General features: G+C 34.9%; 1 protein-coding gene and 1 pseudogene across 1 annotated transcript; both read right to left on the minus strand.

Moving 5' to 3' along the window:
- Nucleotides 1–7,102: 7,102 nt before the first annotated feature.
- LOC102522739 (olfactory receptor 52A1) lies at nt 7,103–8,010 on the minus strand. The gene is given in 4 exon segments (XM_006183104.2): nt 7,103–7,185; nt 7,188–7,548; nt 7,550–7,981; nt 7,984–8,010. Coding segments are annotated over 4 exon segments (903 nt in total).
- Nucleotides 8,011–16,888: 8,878 nt separating this feature from the next.
- Nucleotides 16,889–17,814, minus strand: LOC102517121 (annotated as a pseudogene).
- Nucleotides 17,815–19,297: the final 1,483 nt, after the last annotated feature.

Below are 19,297 nucleotides of genomic sequence, written 5' to 3' on the forward strand. Positions count from 1 at the left end.
AACATTGATACAGGAAAAAGAATGTGGGGTGAGAGGATGGTAGTGTCCCCAGGTCTCAACTGAGCCCCTGGGACATGCCCTACCAAGTGTGGGTCCTTAGCTTCGTACAGGAAAAAATTCAAGAGTGAGCCACAGTTGCGTAAAGGCAGATTTATTCAGAGAGATACATACTCCATAGACTGAGTGCAGGCTGTTTCAGAAGACAAGAGAAAGGCCACGAGTGCAGGGGTTGGGTGCTCAGTTTAAAGTAAAAGTAGATACACACTCCATAGACAGAGTGCAGTCTCTCTCACTCAAAAGAGAAAGTGGACACAAGACATGGTGTTGCTAGTCTTTATGGGCTCAGTAACTTCATATGCGAACAAATGGGAGGATTGTTCCAACTACTTTGGGGAGGGGGATGGGATTCCCAGGAATTGGACCATCATCCACCCTTCATGTTTTATGGTCAGCCTTGAAACTGTCCCTGCACCTGTGGGAGTACCATTTAGCACGCTATTATATTTCAATGAGTGTATATTGAAGCTCAAGGTCTACTGAGAGTTGAATCTTCCACCATCTTGGTGCTTGGTATATCTTTCTTTTAATGGTCATGCCCTGCCCCCTTCCCTCCTGTCTCAACATGATGTTTAATAATGTGGTATTTATTACATTTAAGTTGATAACACTACATTGTAAAATTGAAATTTTCTCACTTAAAAAAAACAGGTAAATATGTGAGGTGATGGATATATTAATTAACTCAATGGGGGAAATCCTTTCCCAATGTATACATGTATCATATCATCATGTTGTACACTTTAAATTTCTTACAATTTTGTCAGTTATACCTCAATAAAACTAAGACAAATGTAAGAAAGATTTTTAACTAAGTCTGAACCAACTCCCTACCTTCAATCATGAGGTGGTATTTCAATTGTGGGTTCTTGTTGAGACTTCTGGGATTGTGTAAGCAATGTATGACTATATGTCCCAGAAAATATATATGTCCTATATACCTGATATTTACTAGAATTAAAAGGGATGGATGAAATATCCCCATATCTTTGCTTCCTTATTTTTTTTCATTGCTTTTCCTACCAGATATGGTCAAGTAATTTCTCCACAAATGGACTCTAAAGTTGAACACATTTGTTTTCCTTTCCAACCCACATTTTAAACCTATTCTGCAGATATTTCATCTTCATTTTGTCCCTGTGGTATCTTTTCCTTTAATTTTCTTTCATTTTCTCTGTATCAATTACTTCATAATAAGTTTCCCATCAATTGCCTTTTCTTCTTTGTACTTTAAGTATTTTCTCTCAATTTCTGTCTTTCCTGAACAGATAAGCATGTTCCAGTCATATAAAAAATAACCTCTTTTGAAACCAGAACTCTAGAGACTATCTCACTTTTTATTGAAGCAAAGGTTTTGAAATTGACTATCCTTCATTTCCTCTTTGTCTTGTTTTCCAATTGCTTTTCTTTTCATCATAACATTATATTATTTCCTTTCTCTTTTATTTCCTTTTCCTCAGTTTGTTGAAATCACCCATGTTTATAATTAGCAACCTGAGCAAGTACTTCCTTATCTCCATGGAACTTAATGGGTTCATAATTGTATAAATTATTAACACCAAACTTTGATGTTATTTACTATATTTAGTTTTGCCACCATTGTCTAATGCTTCATCCTTTATTTCTTGCATCATTCCTTTCTTCATGGATTAATTTTTAAAATGTATGTTGTTTCCCTAGTTCCAGTGGTTGAAACTGTTGGATATGTGTTTACATATATTCTTACATATAAGGAATAATAGATTTAATAGAGAGAAAGGATGCAATATATATGTATACATATATATATGGATATATCCTTGTATGTGTGTGTGTGTGTATTGTTCCATTGAAGAGACATAGCAATTAGAGGGCATGTAGAAAAAATGTACAGTTAACATTGTACTTAATGGTGAAATACTGGATGGTTGTTCTCTGTTATTAAAAACAAGGTGGAGAAGGGAAGGTAAAGGTATAGCTCAGTGGCAGAGTGCGTACTTAGCATGTATGAGGTACTGGGTTCAATCCCCAGTATCTCTATTAAACAAATAAATAAATAAACTTAATGACTCCTCCCACCCCCCAAAAAAGGTGGGTTGCTCTCTGTTATTGAGAACAGTGTAAAGATGTTCATTCTCACCATTTCTATTTCAATATTATAATTCAAGTCCTAGCATATGAAATGAGGATAGAAAAGTAAGTAAAGAGCATGAAAAATCACCAAGGTCTCTAAGAAAATCTCCTGGAACTAATGATTGGGTTTATTAAGGTAACATGATAAGAGAAAAAATCAGTGTATAAAATTAATTATATTTCCATTCAATATCAATGAACAATTGAAAATTTAAAAATTTAAAGTACTTTTCAATAACTAAAAGAGAGAAATACTTAGGTGTAAATCTACAAAATATGTGTAGAATCTGTGTTCAAAACCACACAGCACTAATGAAAGAGATGATAAGATCTAAATAAATAGGTTTACCGTGTTCATAGATCTTTCCAAGTTGATTGATAGATTTAATGCAATTTAATGTACATATCTTCTCTCTATGTCTTGCCCTTTGCTTAATAGTGTTTTTAGATGAACAGAAATTCTTAAGTTTAAGTAATATCTTCCCAGGATTTCATTTTTTATATTCTATTTAAGAATCCTTTGCTTATTCCCAGCTCATGAAGATATTCCCCCCATGTTTTCATTCATAGCTTTGTTATTTTGCCTTTTGCATTTAGATAAAAAATTAATCTAAAACTAACTTTATTTTTAATAATGTGAGGTTATAGTCAAGGTTTGTTCTTCTCCAAATGGATGCTTAATTTGTTCAACATATCATATGCTGAAAAGAACATTATTTTCTATTATATTTTGTGGCATCTTTGTCATATTCAAATAATTATTCATGTATGAGTTATTCTAGATTATACTTTTTTTACAGTAGAAGCTATTTTTATCTCTGTCAAGACTACAGTATAATAATGAACATAACTTTATGTATGAGACTTAGGATAGCTTACTAGGTATAGTAGAATATTGTTTTAATTCCTCATCTGAGAACCTAGAACTATATTATAGTGTAGGTAGACAACTCCATATGATACAATTATTTCTATATGTAGAACACAGGATACTTACTTAAATTAAAACCTTATAAAAGCATGGCATAATTTGAATTTTTTGTGCTTATTCTTACTAATTGATATAATTTACCCAGGGCTTTCATTGTATATATAGACAAGATGTGCTGTGAGGAGATGAAATTTGATGTATGTGTGCATCTTTAATGGATACTTTGGAGTATTTACATAATAGTGTTAAATTATATCAATAGTTGAACTCAGTTCAGGTTACTACTAACTGATGTTTGCAATGAATTAAATCCTTCAAACTTGCAAATTCCTCCTGTTTAAGTATCGTCCAACTCTGTATTTAATCAAGTGACTATGACTAGCACAGTGTGATATTATCTTTCAATGAGTGTATAAAGTTTCTAAAGTGTTTAAGTTTTATAATGAAATGTTCAGTAGACTTTGTGCTTCTTGTCTGTATCATTATCCCATACTTATGATGTCATTGCATTGCTTAATCAAAAATTGGAAGATACTAAAAACGGTGAATCACTTTTCAGAATTAGTTCACTTTTCAAAATTTAAATGAGCATTTGCTTAGAAACTTGCTGATAATTTAATCATATAGCACAAAGAGTTGCAACATTGAAAAGATTTATGAAACCCATTAATGGCTTCCTTAAGCTGGTTTGTGATAGATGGTTATATTGGAGAATTTGGTTACCATTAAAATGGCCATGATAATTTACTTTTGGTATTCATTCATCAGACTGTTGTTTACTATATAATTGAATAATCTTTGATAATTAAATTGAAAGGCAAGGACTGAGAATGATGTCATAGAAAACAGTAGAATATGGAACCTAAAGAATCAGTTACTTCACTCAGAAAACTATAAACTGTCAAAAAAACTGACAGAATAAGCTTTTTAACAATGCCACGGTCTAATCTACACATGACAACAAGATGACTGCTCAATGAAAGGAAAAAAAAAGGGACAGCTGAATTTTGATAGAGATTGTTATGGCATTTTTGGTCATTCATCTACCATCTTGCCTTCTACAGTACAGCAATAGCTGTGGGAATGGGGACCCACATTTCTGTTGTGGCTTGCAGGTACCGGGGGGTGAATGCAAACTTTGTTCCTAAACATTGCAGTTGTGCATTTGACTTGTCTGTTGAGAAACCAGCACAGAGCATCACCTTTGCTCCCACACCCTTAGGCTGGAGCAGATTTTGAGGGGGAAGCAGGGCCTGTCAAAAAGATTTAAAGACAAACACTGCCTGTGACCACCTAAAGTGAAGCACAAGAGTGAGAGCAAGTAGCAGACAGTTCCAAAGCCCCAAAAGAAGGAGATAAAGGGAAATGTTTCTGGAGGGTTTATGAGCTCACAAGGGCCACTGCATCTGTCATGGACCATAGTATGCACCACATGTCCAGGACTGGACACTTGCTCAGAAAAGACCTGAGAGAATCCTAGACTGATACAACTGTTGGGTCTGTGGGCTCCAGTCAAATAGGAGGTAGAAGCTAAAGCAAAGTTGTCGGTGGCTTGGCTCAGCTCTGCCTTGAAGGAGCGACACAAATCAAGGCCAAGCTGCAAAGTGTGGGAGGGTAGTTCTCTCATTCAGAGATCAGTGAGGCTATTCTCATTTTGCGTGATCAGCTTTAAAATACCAAAACCAGATAAAGACATAGCAGGGATGAAATTTAAGACGAATATCCTTTATGAATATAGTTGCAAAATTTCTCAACAAAATTTGAGCTAACTGAATCCAATAGCATATTAAAGGATTATACACCATAACCAAGTGGGATATATTTCAGGAATGCAAGTGTAGCTCGACAACATCAACAAAATCAATATAATAAACCACATTAATAGAACAAAAGAAATAAACAAAAAATAGCACATGGCCATCTTAGTTGGTACAGAAAAACATTTGACACAATCTAACATTCTTTCATGATAAAAACACTCAGAAAACTAGAAGTAGAGGAAAACTTCCTCAACAAGCTAAAAGACATTTATGAAAAGTCCATGGCTAACTTTATATACAATGGTAAAAGACTGAAAACTTTTCCCCTAATGTCAGGGTATATGAAAAGGTGCTCGCCATCACTTATCATTAGGGAAATGCAAATCAAAACCACAATTAACTATCACCTCACATCTGTTAGAATGGCTGTTATCAAAAAGTCAGAAGTTTACAAGTGTTGGTGAAGATGTAGAAAAAAGGGAACCCTTGTGCACTGTTAGTGGGAATGTAAATTGGTAGGGCCATTATAAAAAACATTATAGAGGTACTTCCAAAAATTAAAATAGAACTAACATATGATCCAGAAATCTTATTTCTGGGTATATAGCCAAAGGAAATAATATCAATATGTCAAAGAGATATCTGCAGTTTCATGTTTATTGCAGCATTACTCACAGTAGCCAAGATATGGGAACACCCTAAGTGTCCATTGAAAGGTGAATGAGTAAGCAAAATGTGACATATATATATAAATATATATATTTATATTATTCAGCCTTAAAAAAGAAGGAAATCTTGCCATTTGTGGCAACATGAATGAATCTGGAGGACATGATGCTAAATGAAATAAGCCAGACACAGAAAGACAGATATCACAGTATCTCATTTATATGTTGAATCTTAAAAAAAAAAAAAAACAAAAACTCACCAAAAAACTGTCAAAGTCATGAGTCATAGTAACAGAGAAAAGAATGATGGCTACCAGAGGCTATGGCATGAGGGGAAAAGGGAGATATTGATCAAAGTGTACAAACTTTCAGTTATAAGTTGAACATATTCTAGAGACGTAATGCACAGCATGGTGACTATAGTTAATAATGTGTTGTACACTTGATATTTACTAAGAGAGTAGATCTCCAGTGTTCTCACCACAACCCAAAAAGTAACTGTGTGAGAAGATGGTTATGTTAGTTTCCTCCTAGTAGTATTTTCAGAATGTGTATGTCCAGTTTTAAAAAATTGCATGTTTATATATAATATATATTATATATACAATTTTTACTTTTCAAAAATAATTGAAGAAAAAATTTAGTTGCATTTTAGATATAAGGATATTCAGGTTTTATATTTCTTCTTTTCCAATTTTTGTAATTTATGTCTTTCAAGAATTGTGCTTATTTTGTTTATATTGTTGAATTCATTGGTACTAATTTATTCACAATGTTCCATTGTTGATATTTTAATGTATGTGCTATGTAGTAATAAGTCTTTTTTTTTTCTTTGTGTCATTGATTTTTATTCTCTCTCTCTCTCTGGCTCTTCTTCTATAATTTGCTTCATATTTTATTAATGCATGTTCCATTATTATCATTTCTTTCACCTTATTTATATTTAATTTGCTCTTATTTTTTCTTACTTTTTAATAACAATATAATGTACATTCATTTCAAGGATACACAAAATAGACCTTAAGCTGGGATGTAATGAAGTATTAACACATTTCAAATATTTAATAATGTAAAGAGTGCATTTTCTGTCTAAGTTAGAATTTAAAAACATTATTCAATATTTTAAATATTTGGAAATCAAGCAGCACATGTCTCAATATCTCATTCGATAACACAGAAATCACAATGAATATTAGTCTTATTTTAATTGAATAAGAATGAAAATACAGAATGTCAAATGTATGATATGCAACAAAATCAATGGTTAAAATAAACTCATAATTGAAACCATATACATTCCAAAACAGAAAGTTTGAAAACTAACAAAGTGTTCTTATGAAGAATTAAAAGAACTACAAATTAAAAATAAAGATAATAAAAGGAAGAGATGATAAAGATTAAATTAGAAGTGAAATGCATTATAGATAGAGAGCTAATATCAGTGTTAACTTGAACATTTTTTATGTCAACCTACCTGTAGTCTTGGAAATAAATGCCTCTCAGAGAATGATGATGTGAAATCCCAACAGTTAAAAACAGAATCCAAATTCTTTCCGTTTGTAGAAAATAATTCTCTACATGATTGCAGTCACTTGATAGATCACTGCTGGGATCCATGATTCAGAAGAAAAATTTGTGTCACACGTTTACAAATTACCTTATTTTTTACACCATAGACAATAGGGTTGAGTGCCGGTGGCACAAGGAGGTAGATGGTAGACAGAAGTATGTGGGTAGAGGGGACAACATGTCCGAACCGATGGCTGAAGAAGGAGAAGAAGGCAAGAATATAAAACTCAAGGAAAACAAAAATGTGAGCTGTACAGGTATTGAATGCTTTGAGCCGTGCCTCCTTTTGACGTAGGCGAAAAACAGCCTGGAAAATAAGGATATAGGAAATGAGGATAAAAATCATGTCAAATCCCAGAATTGTAAAACCCACGAAAAGACCACATGTTTTATTGACTTGGATGTCTTCTGCAGCCAGCTTGACCACAGCCATGTGCTCACAGTAAGAGTAGGGCAATTACAGTGGAATGGAAAAGGTGCAGTCTTTTGATCAGAATGGGTAACAGACCAACCAGCACTGTAGCTCGTATTGCCACTATCACTATCATGCGACCCAAGACTGAAGGTGTGAGGATGGATGTGTGCCTCAGAGGATCACAGATGGCAATGTAGCTGTCAAAGGCCATGGCCAATAGAATGCCAGACTCCATGCACTGCAAGGCATGAATGAAGAATAGCTGGGCTAGGCAAGAGTTAAAGGCCATAGAGTAAGATCTGAACCAGAAGATAGCCAACATCTTGGGAGCAATGGCTGCACAGAGTCCTATGTCGGTGGCTGCCAGCACAGCCAAGAAGATGTACATGGGCTGGTGCAGGCTGCGTTCTGTAGGGATGATGATTAGTAAAATGATATTTCCCCAAAGAGCCACTAGGCACACAGCAAAGAAAGGAAACCCAATCCAAAACTGCACATGTTCTAGTCCAGGAATTCCAATCAAGATTACGGTTCTGGGGTTCAAATATGATATGTTAATGGATGCCATAGAGGTTGATGTTCTGTCTTCTCACCACTGATTCTGATACCTGCAGAAGAAAACTTGGATGGGAAGTCAAAAGTCTTCAGGTTTCACTGTCATGCAACCATACTGAGCATTGAGCAAATAAGTTCAGTGCCTTGGATGATTGTTTGGCCAGTATCTTCTACAACACCTGCCAAATGGCAGAAGCAAACAATCTTTTCGAGAGCTGGAAAATGGGAAAGTGTCAGGATTCTTGATGTCACTCTTAGCTCTTGTGGAAATGAAAACCATGAAACTGAGAGCCCCAACCTTTGACATCTTCCTTGAGCTCTAGCCTAGTTTGCCTGAAATGCTGGCATTCATTGTCCCTTATGTACTTCTAGATGCCATTTTCATAACAGTTGGTAATTCTTCTGGGAGCCTTGGTGTCCTAAAAGAAATCCTGTTTCTCTGGTCCTGTGACCATTAGTAGGTAATCCTGGGGGAACTTTCAGTATTAGCCACACTGCTCCTGGGCCCAGAGAATGAATTGTTTATCCCTGAGTCATTCGCATTGGTTCTCAAATGGACTTTGTCAGAACAGAGTTCACCTTTCTTGTGTTAATTCATTTCTTTATTAAAGTATAGAGCAGACTACTTTTTTTTTTTAACAGTAAATGTGGCCCTGAGTGGAGATTTGAAGAATATGGTCTTCTTTCAGACACAGCCAGGTCAGCTTGGTTTTCTAAGTGGATTAAGGCCCAGTTATGTTTAGGGTAGATGTGTTGAGTGGAATAGGGAGTGTGAAATAGAGAAGCTGGTTTTGTTTGTTTTGGTTTTGGTTTTGGTTTTTTACCAGTGTTCAGGGGATTGAGAGAGAAGTGAAAGCAGAAAAACAATACAGAGGTGCCAAATTCAAGAAGAATGGACTACATAAAATAGCGTATACACGCAGGATCTGGCTAGTTTCGACATACTCTTAAGCTAGATCTAGATTAGCATAATAATGTTTTTTTCCCCCTCAGAGATTCGAGATTAGTGGATTGCTAGGTTTCTTGAGCTCTGAGTAAGATCACATATCCTTCTGTGCATAGTGGACTCCCTACTTTTTCTTTTTAAAGTTTTTACATTGTACTGCGAGTGATTAGCTGTGGCTTGAATCCTGAAGATCGTTTGGTATAATGCTCTTAATACCTCTCTAGATCAACAGTCTTTCCAGATTATGATTCATATTTTTGGGGGGATGATTTGAATACATTTAATAATAGTTTCTCTATTTTTCTCCTTTTAGTCTTAGTTTCATTAATCACACTCTAATATTTTAATCATTGTACATTTTTCTATCTTCCATCTTTGCCTAAACACTGATCCCAGTTGCTTCAACAAAGAGATTAACTCAGAACTGGTCACCTCTATACAACCTAGAAACAAGTTCTTTATGACTTTGTCAACCTAGAAGTGTTAGGAGGCAAAAGTCAAGCAAAAGTGTTTATTTGGGATCTAAGAATTGCAATTTCAGGTACCAGATGTCAGGAGCAACTCCTATAGTGTCGCACTAGGGGGAAAAATTGGAGATTTTTAAAGACAAAAAGGGGAATATTTGCATAATTTACTTACAAAGAATTTTGAGTGGTGTGGAGGCAGAAAGCTGGTCTTGTGAGTGTAGAGAAAAACATAATGAGTGTGTTTTTATTTTATCTAGTATTCAGCAAGTAGTTAAAATCAAGGACTGGAAAATCAGAAAATGACCTGTCTACTAATTCTGGATACCTCACTTACTATTTATGAAATCTTGCTAAAGCACTGTACTTATTACTAATTGCTCATCTGTAAATTAAGGACACTATCCTTACTTAGCTGAGTGTTAAATGAGATCATGTATGTTGACTGAAAAAAAAAAGTGCAACATAAGAACAGTGAGTTTCAGTTACGTTCGGGGACCTTACTAAAGACTGTAGCTTGGACTACAGCCTGTCAATAGGAACTGTTCCAAAGAGTTAGGGGAGGAGCCAGTATATATATAAATTTTGGGTCTGGCAAATATTTGTAGTCAAGAGAAAAAAGATTACTGCTAATCACAAAGAATAGATATTCCAAGTTAACGATCTTAGTGCTTTTCTGTGTATGTGAAGATACAAAAATCTGGGGTTATTGGATTTTTTCCTTAGATGTTAACTATCTAAGGGCCCATGTATGCAAAGCACAGAATGCTTCATCTCATTTTTTCCATCATGAATTCCCCTCAGGAAGCACTGTCCTTGACTGCAGTGGATTGGTTACAAGTTAACCCTTTGTATAAAGGGACAATGAGCACCATTCTTTATTCTTTTTGTTTACATATGTAGAGCAGATTATTGTCCGGAACAATTTGAATCCTTAATGTATGGTAGCTTATAGAAAGCCTAGTTATTTTGTCAAGGCAGAAACAGGCTGTGGAATAATGAGGAGAGATAAAACAAAGTACAGAGAAGTGAAAATTTATTGATGATAGTACTAAAGAAAACTCCATGAGAAGAAGAAATTTTGAGAGCCTAATAGCTTTCCTCCATCATCTCATGTATAAGATTGGCCTTTTCTCCAAGTAGTCATCAAATGATCAGGTTGAAATAATAAGGTGATATTCTAACTAGTTACCTATACAGACCTTTTTTTGCAGTTAAAAATGATCATATGATTTAAGAAAACAAAATTGTAATAATTACTCCTCCTTTCCTGACTCTGAGTACATAGTGATAAAATGAGGGAAACATATGCATCTAAATTTTGTTAAATCTAGTTTCTATGACAGACAACAGGGCTTTATTTCTCTTAGCTTTTTGAAAATAATCTAACTGCTATCACATGAGGGATAATCTCAATCCTACTTACTGAATGAAAGAGGGAAAAAAGGTCCTAATAGGTCAACTCCAACAGAGGCAAGAGGACAAAAAGGAGATTGGAGTCTCCTTTGCCCTGACACAAAGAGGATTGAGCTGCTAGGTAGATATGAATCTCTACAAGACCTATGAATCTCCTGTCTTTCCTCTACTTTCTACATTACTTAAACACCCACCACATCTCCATAGAAACCAAAGGTAGATTACCTCTAAATTAGCCTTTTTCCATTTTTTAATAAACCAGAAAACATTAGAATTAATGAGGATCCAGTCATCTAGAACCCAGAAATCTTAGGGACAACTTTGCTTATATCGTTAATTACTTGGGGTCCAGAAATACAAGAAAATATGACCTAACTACCCATGAAAACCTTTGAATTCTAAATCATGTTAATCTAGTCCTTCATCTTTTGTTGTTGTTTTTGTTGTTGTTAAAAAATTCTAAACACAGAGAAGACATGGACAGAAATATTGAGTAAAACAAGATTTTAAAACCTTATTTGATCATTTTTTCTTAAAATAAACTGTCATCACAACCTTTCGTCAGCTTGCAATTCCCAATTTGTAGGGAATGAGCTGGGGGCTGGCCTGGCATATGAATGGGCTGGTTGCATCAATTTGTTTCCAGCAACATTTCCAGCACATATTATGGATGACTGGCTGGATATTACTAAGTGCCTGGGTTGATCACAGAGCATCATCATCCTCCTGAGGCCCCTCCTGAGCATTAATACTCTTCTCATCCTTGACTTCCTTCCCAGAGGCAAGTTGGTGTCAGACTTGGAACATAGGGTCAGGACGTTCTCTGGTTTCTAGAGGAAAAGGAGTCTACCAGGAGCATATCTCCTGGATCACCTTTGGAGCAAGTTGATTTTGAGCTCTTTAGGAGTGAAATTAAGGGAATGTGAGAGATGGAGATATCTTAAGATGGAGGGAAAAAGGAGTCTCTTCTATCCTACTTATCTGACAAGACTCAGAACATCTTGAGTATATATATGTGTGTGTGTATATGTGTATATATGTGTATATATATATCCAGTAGCAAAAATGTATAATTATAATCTTTCTCCCAGCTTTCCCCAAAAGGACCTCTGGTCTTTTAGCAGGCTGAATGACTGGAGAAAAGGAAATAATCAGGCTACAAAGTTATTCTCTCTTTCCTCCTCTTGGTGACATATTTATTAAAAATTTTATGATTTGTCATCCAGACTTAATGATGGTACTAATATTTAAATTCTCCTAGGATGTGTCATGACTCAGTATCTTAACTGGGTTGAGAAGTTAGTGAGGTTTCAACTTATTACTTCCTAACATAGTAGCCCCTCCCCCAAAGAAATCAAAGCTCAGGGCAAAGGTATTATATGCTATTACCTTACTGGAGGCTCTGATACTAAAAACTATAAATGAAGGACAAGATGGGAGGTCCTTAATTATGATGCATCATTGAAACTGACTGCTGCTAAATGTGACTACGTGTTCCATTTTATGAGACTATTCCTTAAAACTTGTATCTCATTATTGATATTTATAGGAGAGGAAAGGGGACTTGATTTACCCACTGGCTCCCACCCATCATTCATAGAAGAATCAACCCCATTCATTTTCTGATTAATAGTATTGATAGCTTTGACCTTGAGAATGGGGTTTGGCGTGTGGCATAAGGTGAACACTACAACGTTGTGCTTGAGTGAATTTATTCAGAGTCCACCAAGGATTTATCACGTCAGATCAGTTGAAACAAGAGACGTTTGAGGGCCAATGGTTTTGGAGGATGCTTAAGAAGCAGTTTTATTTTCTAAAGCTTATTTTCTAAGCTTTTAAAAATTCTGAACTTTCAATACATTTGTGGATTATTTGGGTTTCCAAACCTAAGTTCTCTGAGTATCTTAGATTAAGACACTTAACTACTCAGTATTAGCTACTTTGTGTTTAAATTTATATATGAAAACATGTAGAGAAATTAAGCAAGCATTTACCTTTGTAAAAATGTTTTAGAAACTGTATTATAGTAGTGATAATAATAATAATTGATAATATTTGTAGTAGTTGTCATTGTAGTATCTATTACGCATATGTAAGACTTGAAGTAAAGATCTGATCCACACAGTAATTATGGTCGGAATTAAAGATGAGTCATTAATGAATAAAGCCAAAATATATGGGAAAAGCAGAAAACTCTTTTCTGTGTATGAGGCTTTTTGATAAGACCAACATGGTGTACACATCTTTGAGGTATCAAATTTGCCATGCATGGAGACACAAATTTTATGAAATAATTTATTTTTCTTATGATTTTATATATCAAATGCAATGTTTAAATGATTATTTTACTGGTGAAAGTAATTATCATCATTCTTAAATGCTAGAGAGTATTATTTTGTATGGAAAAAAATAGTGATTCTGTCCATTCAAGAAACATTTTTCATTCAACAAATATTGAATGCCTTGCTTTTTATAAATTAGGCATTACTACGGTTACTAGTGATATAAACACGAATAAAAGAAATTTCAACATTATAGCAAAATTTTGCAAAGTTGAGCTATGAGATTTATGTGACTTGCGTAGGTGAGATCATTGGCCCAAAGAAATACACAAAGTTATGGTACAAATATGATCTTATACACACTTACATTTATTTTAACTGTATTGAACACTTGAAAAAATAATTACATTGTATATGGACATATAGCATATTCTAAAATGTATAGTTACCCTTATTTTTTTAGTATTTATGTACTTACGAGTTAGGTCCATTCTTTCTGACCAATAGCAAGGTAACAATAATCATGTATCTGAACATACTAATATAGTGGTAATTTTTCCACTGCATGGAAGGAGAACTTCATTTCTCAACACTGACGGGGGTGGGAAGGAACAGAATGGGATTTCAAAATTTGTAGATACTGACAGGCATATGTAGAATAGATAAACAAGATTATACTGTATAGCACAGGGAAATACATACGAGATCTTGTGGTAGCTCACAGTGAAAAAAAAAAGTGACAATGAATATATGTATGTTCAGGTATAACTGAAAAATTGTGTTCTACACAGGTATTTGACACAACATTGTAAAATGACTAACTCAATAAAAAAAAAGTTAAAAATAAACAAACAAACAGAAGAAATTAAAGTTTTCTTACTGTATAGCACAGGAACTATATTCAATATCTTATAGCAACTTATGATTAAAAAGAATATGAAAATGAATATATGTATGTTCTTATATGACTAAAGTATTGTGCTGTACACCAGAAATTGACACAACACTGTAAACTGACTGTACTTCAATAAAAACATGTTAAAAAAAAAGGTCAAAAAAAAGAAAAAAGTACAGAAAGTAAAAAACAAAAAAACAAAAAAACCACCGTAAGGCTCTGGCTCTCTGTCATTGTAGAACCAGGAAGTTCCTTAAGGCTGCTGAATTTAGATGTTCTCTTCAAAACTTTGATCTTCTTCTTGTACTTGAACGTCTATATCCTCATATAATACTCTGTGACTTCTTCAGATGAATGCATGTTAAGAACGTCGTATTTTTAACAACTCTTTCTTGCAGTCTTGAGAAAATTAGAATGCACAACATGACCACAATTTCAATTATGAGTATGCTGTATTCTACAGTTGGGGAGGAAAACTTTAGTTTTGACTCCACAGCTAAGGTTTTAAATAACTCAGTTGTATTGCATGGTTAAATTCATTTAATGTCTGTGACAATTTGCCTTAGTGATTTCATGCTTTAAAAGAGATTTGGGACACAAATAGTACTAGCTGTTCTTTCAAATTCTTTTTTTTTTTTTTTTAGCTTAATTAGATGAATTAGCTTAAACCACTCTTTTTTAAAGGGACATTTTTATTTATTATCTTATTAATTTGTGCTGGATATTGGTTTATTTTGTATAGTTTTTACCTGGGAACAATGTTCTTGAAGAATTATTTTAACTTGTACTCTCTTGTATATTTTGTCTTATATTGTTTTCTGTGTTATCAGAAGTTTAAGACTTTACCTTATGTCAGTGTTCGTTTTCAAACAATTCCTCCTAGGAATTGCTAGGAGAATGCTAGGTTCTTTCATTCCTCGTCCTGAATGAACTCTGGTAAGGCTTTAGAGAATCTACATAGCCAAAAGCTGAGTTCATAAGGCAGTGCTGTGATATATTTTCAGTACTTTTCTACTGAGTCATTCTTATCTGTGTCTTAACTGCAAATGAAACTAAAATGGGAGCTGGAGATGGACAATACATTGTACAATCAGGCCAATAGACATCATTAGAACAAGAGCCTCAGGTTTTTCTTGAAGTGTTATTTTTTAAGAAGCTGTATATTTAGATAGAGATGAAATTTGCAGGGCTACCAGGAAGCAGGTTTAAATGCTTCTAATTCATGAGAATATTTTGGCGGGGTTGTATTGCATTAAACTATTAAGATAAATGTAAGAATTTAAATATATCTCTTAATAATGTAAAGGATCGTCGCATCCCATACTTTTATGTACTTTACGTGCACATAGTATAAATTCATTTTTCTTAAATTATTACAAATTCATTTTACTTAAAGTGAAACCTGCATGACAAAGAATTGAATATTCATTATACACTTATATAAACACATTGAAAAATACATTAAACATTTCTGTCAAAGTATTTGGGAAGACCCTGGGGGCTATGAAAACTTTAATACCTCTAAGAAAATGGGAAGTTAAGGATCCCCCCACTTATGTACCGCATTGTATTATCAGATAACTGTTTCCCATGTTTTATTTTAATTAATAGGTAAACTACATACACCCCCCCAGTGATGAAAATCACATTATTTCTGTGGTTTCCATCCACTGGGAGCTTGAAAATTTATTGTTCTCTTAACTAGGAGACCAAGCTGAACATTGAGACAGCCCCATGGCAATGAGTTTAAGATATCCATTATCACATACTTACATTATTACCATAATAGCAACATTATGAAGAAGCAAATCCAACTGACTGTTATTCACCAACTTCATTGTCAAAGAAAGGGATTGTAGTTACCTTAAACTCTGCCAAAAATTCCAGCAAAACTAATCAAAGCTGACTCTGAAAAATTATTTTCCAGATCCTTTATCTACTGTGATGTAACATTCATTTCTGTTAGAAACCCTTTGAGTTCACAACACAATGAGTGTTGTTAGACTTCAGGAGTGATGGACTGGGCTCCTGTGGAGGCTATACTGATGGCTGCCAAAAGTTAAAATAACTCCAACCAATGGTTCCACATTGGAATCTGTAATATCAGTTTTCCTTTCTTTAGAGTACCAATTGCACTCTCAAGGATCCTCATTCTTTATTTTACACTTACCTGGAAGTGGATTGATATTCAATACTTAAATCGTTTAAGTCATCTTTTTCTTTTGAGGGGGAAAGGGCTGATTATTTTTACAATCTTTTTGAGATTGTCCTTAAGATTATCTTCAGGAGGTATGACAGAGGCAATATCATGGCAAAGGTTCCTTGATATTTTAAAGTGGGAAAATAAGGAAGTGATCCTTGAGAAGAATATTATAACATTATTATGTACTCCAAAATTTATCTGAATGTTTACAATAGAAAATTAGACTAGGCTTACATCTATCAGTAGAAAATTTATGTAAAATTCTATTACATTATAGGTACACCAAATTTAATCAGAGAAACTCCCAGAGATTAAATTAAGGGACCTATCTGCAAGACTCCTGATCTCTCTTTTCCTCAAGAATAATGAATTACCATAGCCAGAGGCTGCAGCCTATCAGCAAACCTAAAGAGAAGTTACCAAAAGTCTTAAAATGGGGAGTGTTTCTCAAGACTTGAATTATCTGATCATGTCATGTCATTTTGAGGCTCCAGTTATTATTTCCTCACATGGAAAAATAAACCAGCAACTGCTTGTCAAGTATTAATATGGAGATAGAGTCTATATGATTAGATGGAGATTTTCACCCCTAAAGATCAATAAGTGTAATGTTCCTTACTTACCAGTAAATGCTCGAATCACACACTCTCTAATTTGCTTTGTCCTTACCTCATAGATGATAGAGTTGAGGGCAGGTGGAAGTGCCACATAGATGTTGGCAACAAGAATGTGGACATAAGCAGGTATTTTTTGACCAAACCGGTGAGTGAGGAAAGAGAAGAGAGAAGGAGTATAGAAAACAAACATGACTGCAGCATGGGAGCCACGAGTGCTCAGTGTCCTTGTCACGTGCATCTTGGGATTTGAGACGGAATACAGTACGGAGGATGTAGCCATAGGAGATTCCGACCAGTATTAGGGCAAGGACAAGGAAGGAAGCAACAAAAAGACCATAGATGGCATTGATTCAAATGTTGATACGAGCCAAGTTGGCAATGCCCATGTGCTCACAGTAGGTGTGGGCAATAACGCGAGCATCACAAAAGGGCAGATGGTGGATTACGTAGATCATGGGCAGTGTGAGCACAACTGTACTCAATACAACACTGAGTCCAATTCCTGACAGTACCCAGACTGTCAGGATGGTTGTGTAATGGCGTGGTGCACAGATGGCCACATAGCGATCAAAGGCCATTGCCAGCAGGACTGCAGACTTCATTCCTGTGAAGGTGTGTATGAAAAACATCTGGGCCACACAGGCTCCAAAGCTAATTTCATGAGCATTAAACCAGAAGATACCTAACATATGTGGTACTGAGGATGTGGAAAGGGCCAGATCTATGGCTGATAGAATGGCCAGAAGGAAGAACATTAGATCCCGGAGGGTTCTCTCCATCCATATGACTGTCAAAATTGTGACATTGCCAATAAGAACCATTAAATACAAACAAGAAAATCCAGGCATGGACAGTCTCAAGCCCTGGGATTCCCAAAAGAAAAACTGTGGATGGATGGAATATGGTTATATTCTGATGGGGCATTCTGGATTTGGCTGGAATTAGGAGAAGATGGGGTCCATTTCTAAAAAGAAAAAAGGGGGGGAAGCACAAGAGCAGTTTCAAATTATAAGTTTTTATTTTATTAGAGTATAAATAAAGCAGTGATATTGTTTCCTATGTTCTTTGGTACTTTTTTTCCATGAACGAAGACTGATATCTGGATTAATATAAAATGTAAGGACTTTCCAAATTGAGGATGTTGAGACCAAATGTAACAAATCATTACGGCAAAGAAAAAAATGTGTAGATGCATACACACAGCCACACTAACATAAAGAAATATACATGTAAAAGCCATACACATATAATCATATACTGTATCCCAAATGGCTTCAGTATGTTTCGTTTAATACTAATTTTCACATGAATTCAAATTCAAAAAGTCACCTATCAAACCAACAGGTATTCCTTGCTAAAGCATTCAGTGAACACTTGTAGATAAACACCATCAAACAAACCCTAAACCGAGACAGGTGCAGACATTGCACAAGTAGAGAACAAGTCTAACCCGAAACATTTCTTATTAAAGCACTGTGAATTCCTTCATACTTAGACTGTAGTGAAACATAGGGCAACAAAGAGAACTTGAGGTTTTTCCCTCTTCTTGTATACAGGCAGAATATCCAAGAAAGACAATAGTCTGAGTAGTTGAAATAAAGGGGTTTAAGGGAAAAACTCATCATGGACCTAGCTCTCCCAGGTCATGAATAATTAGTAATGTTTAAACCCTACTCAGAGCAATATGCAGAGGTTCTTACCCCATCATTTGATAATTCATTTTTAACACAGAAAATCAGACAAAAAAGGAAAGAAAAGAATTTTAGGGAAGCAATAAACATGGGGAAAAAAAGGAAGTTAAGAGGAAAGAAACATGGTAGGTTGTATGGAAAATAGGAAGAAGGAAATGGAAAAAAAGAATTATTTAAAAAAAAAAGTTTAGCTCTAAACAAATTTAGGATAATTGGAGAAAATAAAAGCCCCAAAGTTGTGATAAATGTATGTTTTCCAAGATCTTTAACATTACTGACAAGCTGGCTTGCTAGTCAGAGGTTCTCTGATACCTAAAGTCTCTCTTGCAGGACTCAGTTCCCTGCTGCCTCTCTTGGTGTCTGTTTTTAAGCCTACTTTCATCAAAGTTTCTCCCCAACTTAAATTCTTCTACTGCCGTGAAAGGCCATTACCTTCACTATCCTGCATTTATCAGAGAGAATAGGAATTACTAAATTTTAAATCAATCTCCGTATTTCCTAGACACTGACTATTGAGTAATGAATATGCCAGAAATTGTCATCAGAGAACCTCACTCTTGATCAGTAGTCTGTAGAACAGAGTCATGAGGGATACACAATAATCCCTTATGAAAATCAATTCAAGCCTTCCTTCTTACCTATGAGCAAAGGATTACTTAGATTCCTTGGTCAAGTTAGGTTAATATATAAACTATCTCCAGCAGTAATAGGAAACA

The sequence above is a fragment of the Camelus ferus genome, chromosome 10 (genome assembly GCF_009834535.1).
Source record: "Camelus ferus isolate YT-003-E chromosome 10, BCGSAC_Cfer_1.0, whole genome shotgun sequence".
NCBI classification, from domain to species: Eukaryota; Metazoa; Chordata; class Mammalia; order Artiodactyla; family Camelidae; genus Camelus; species Camelus ferus.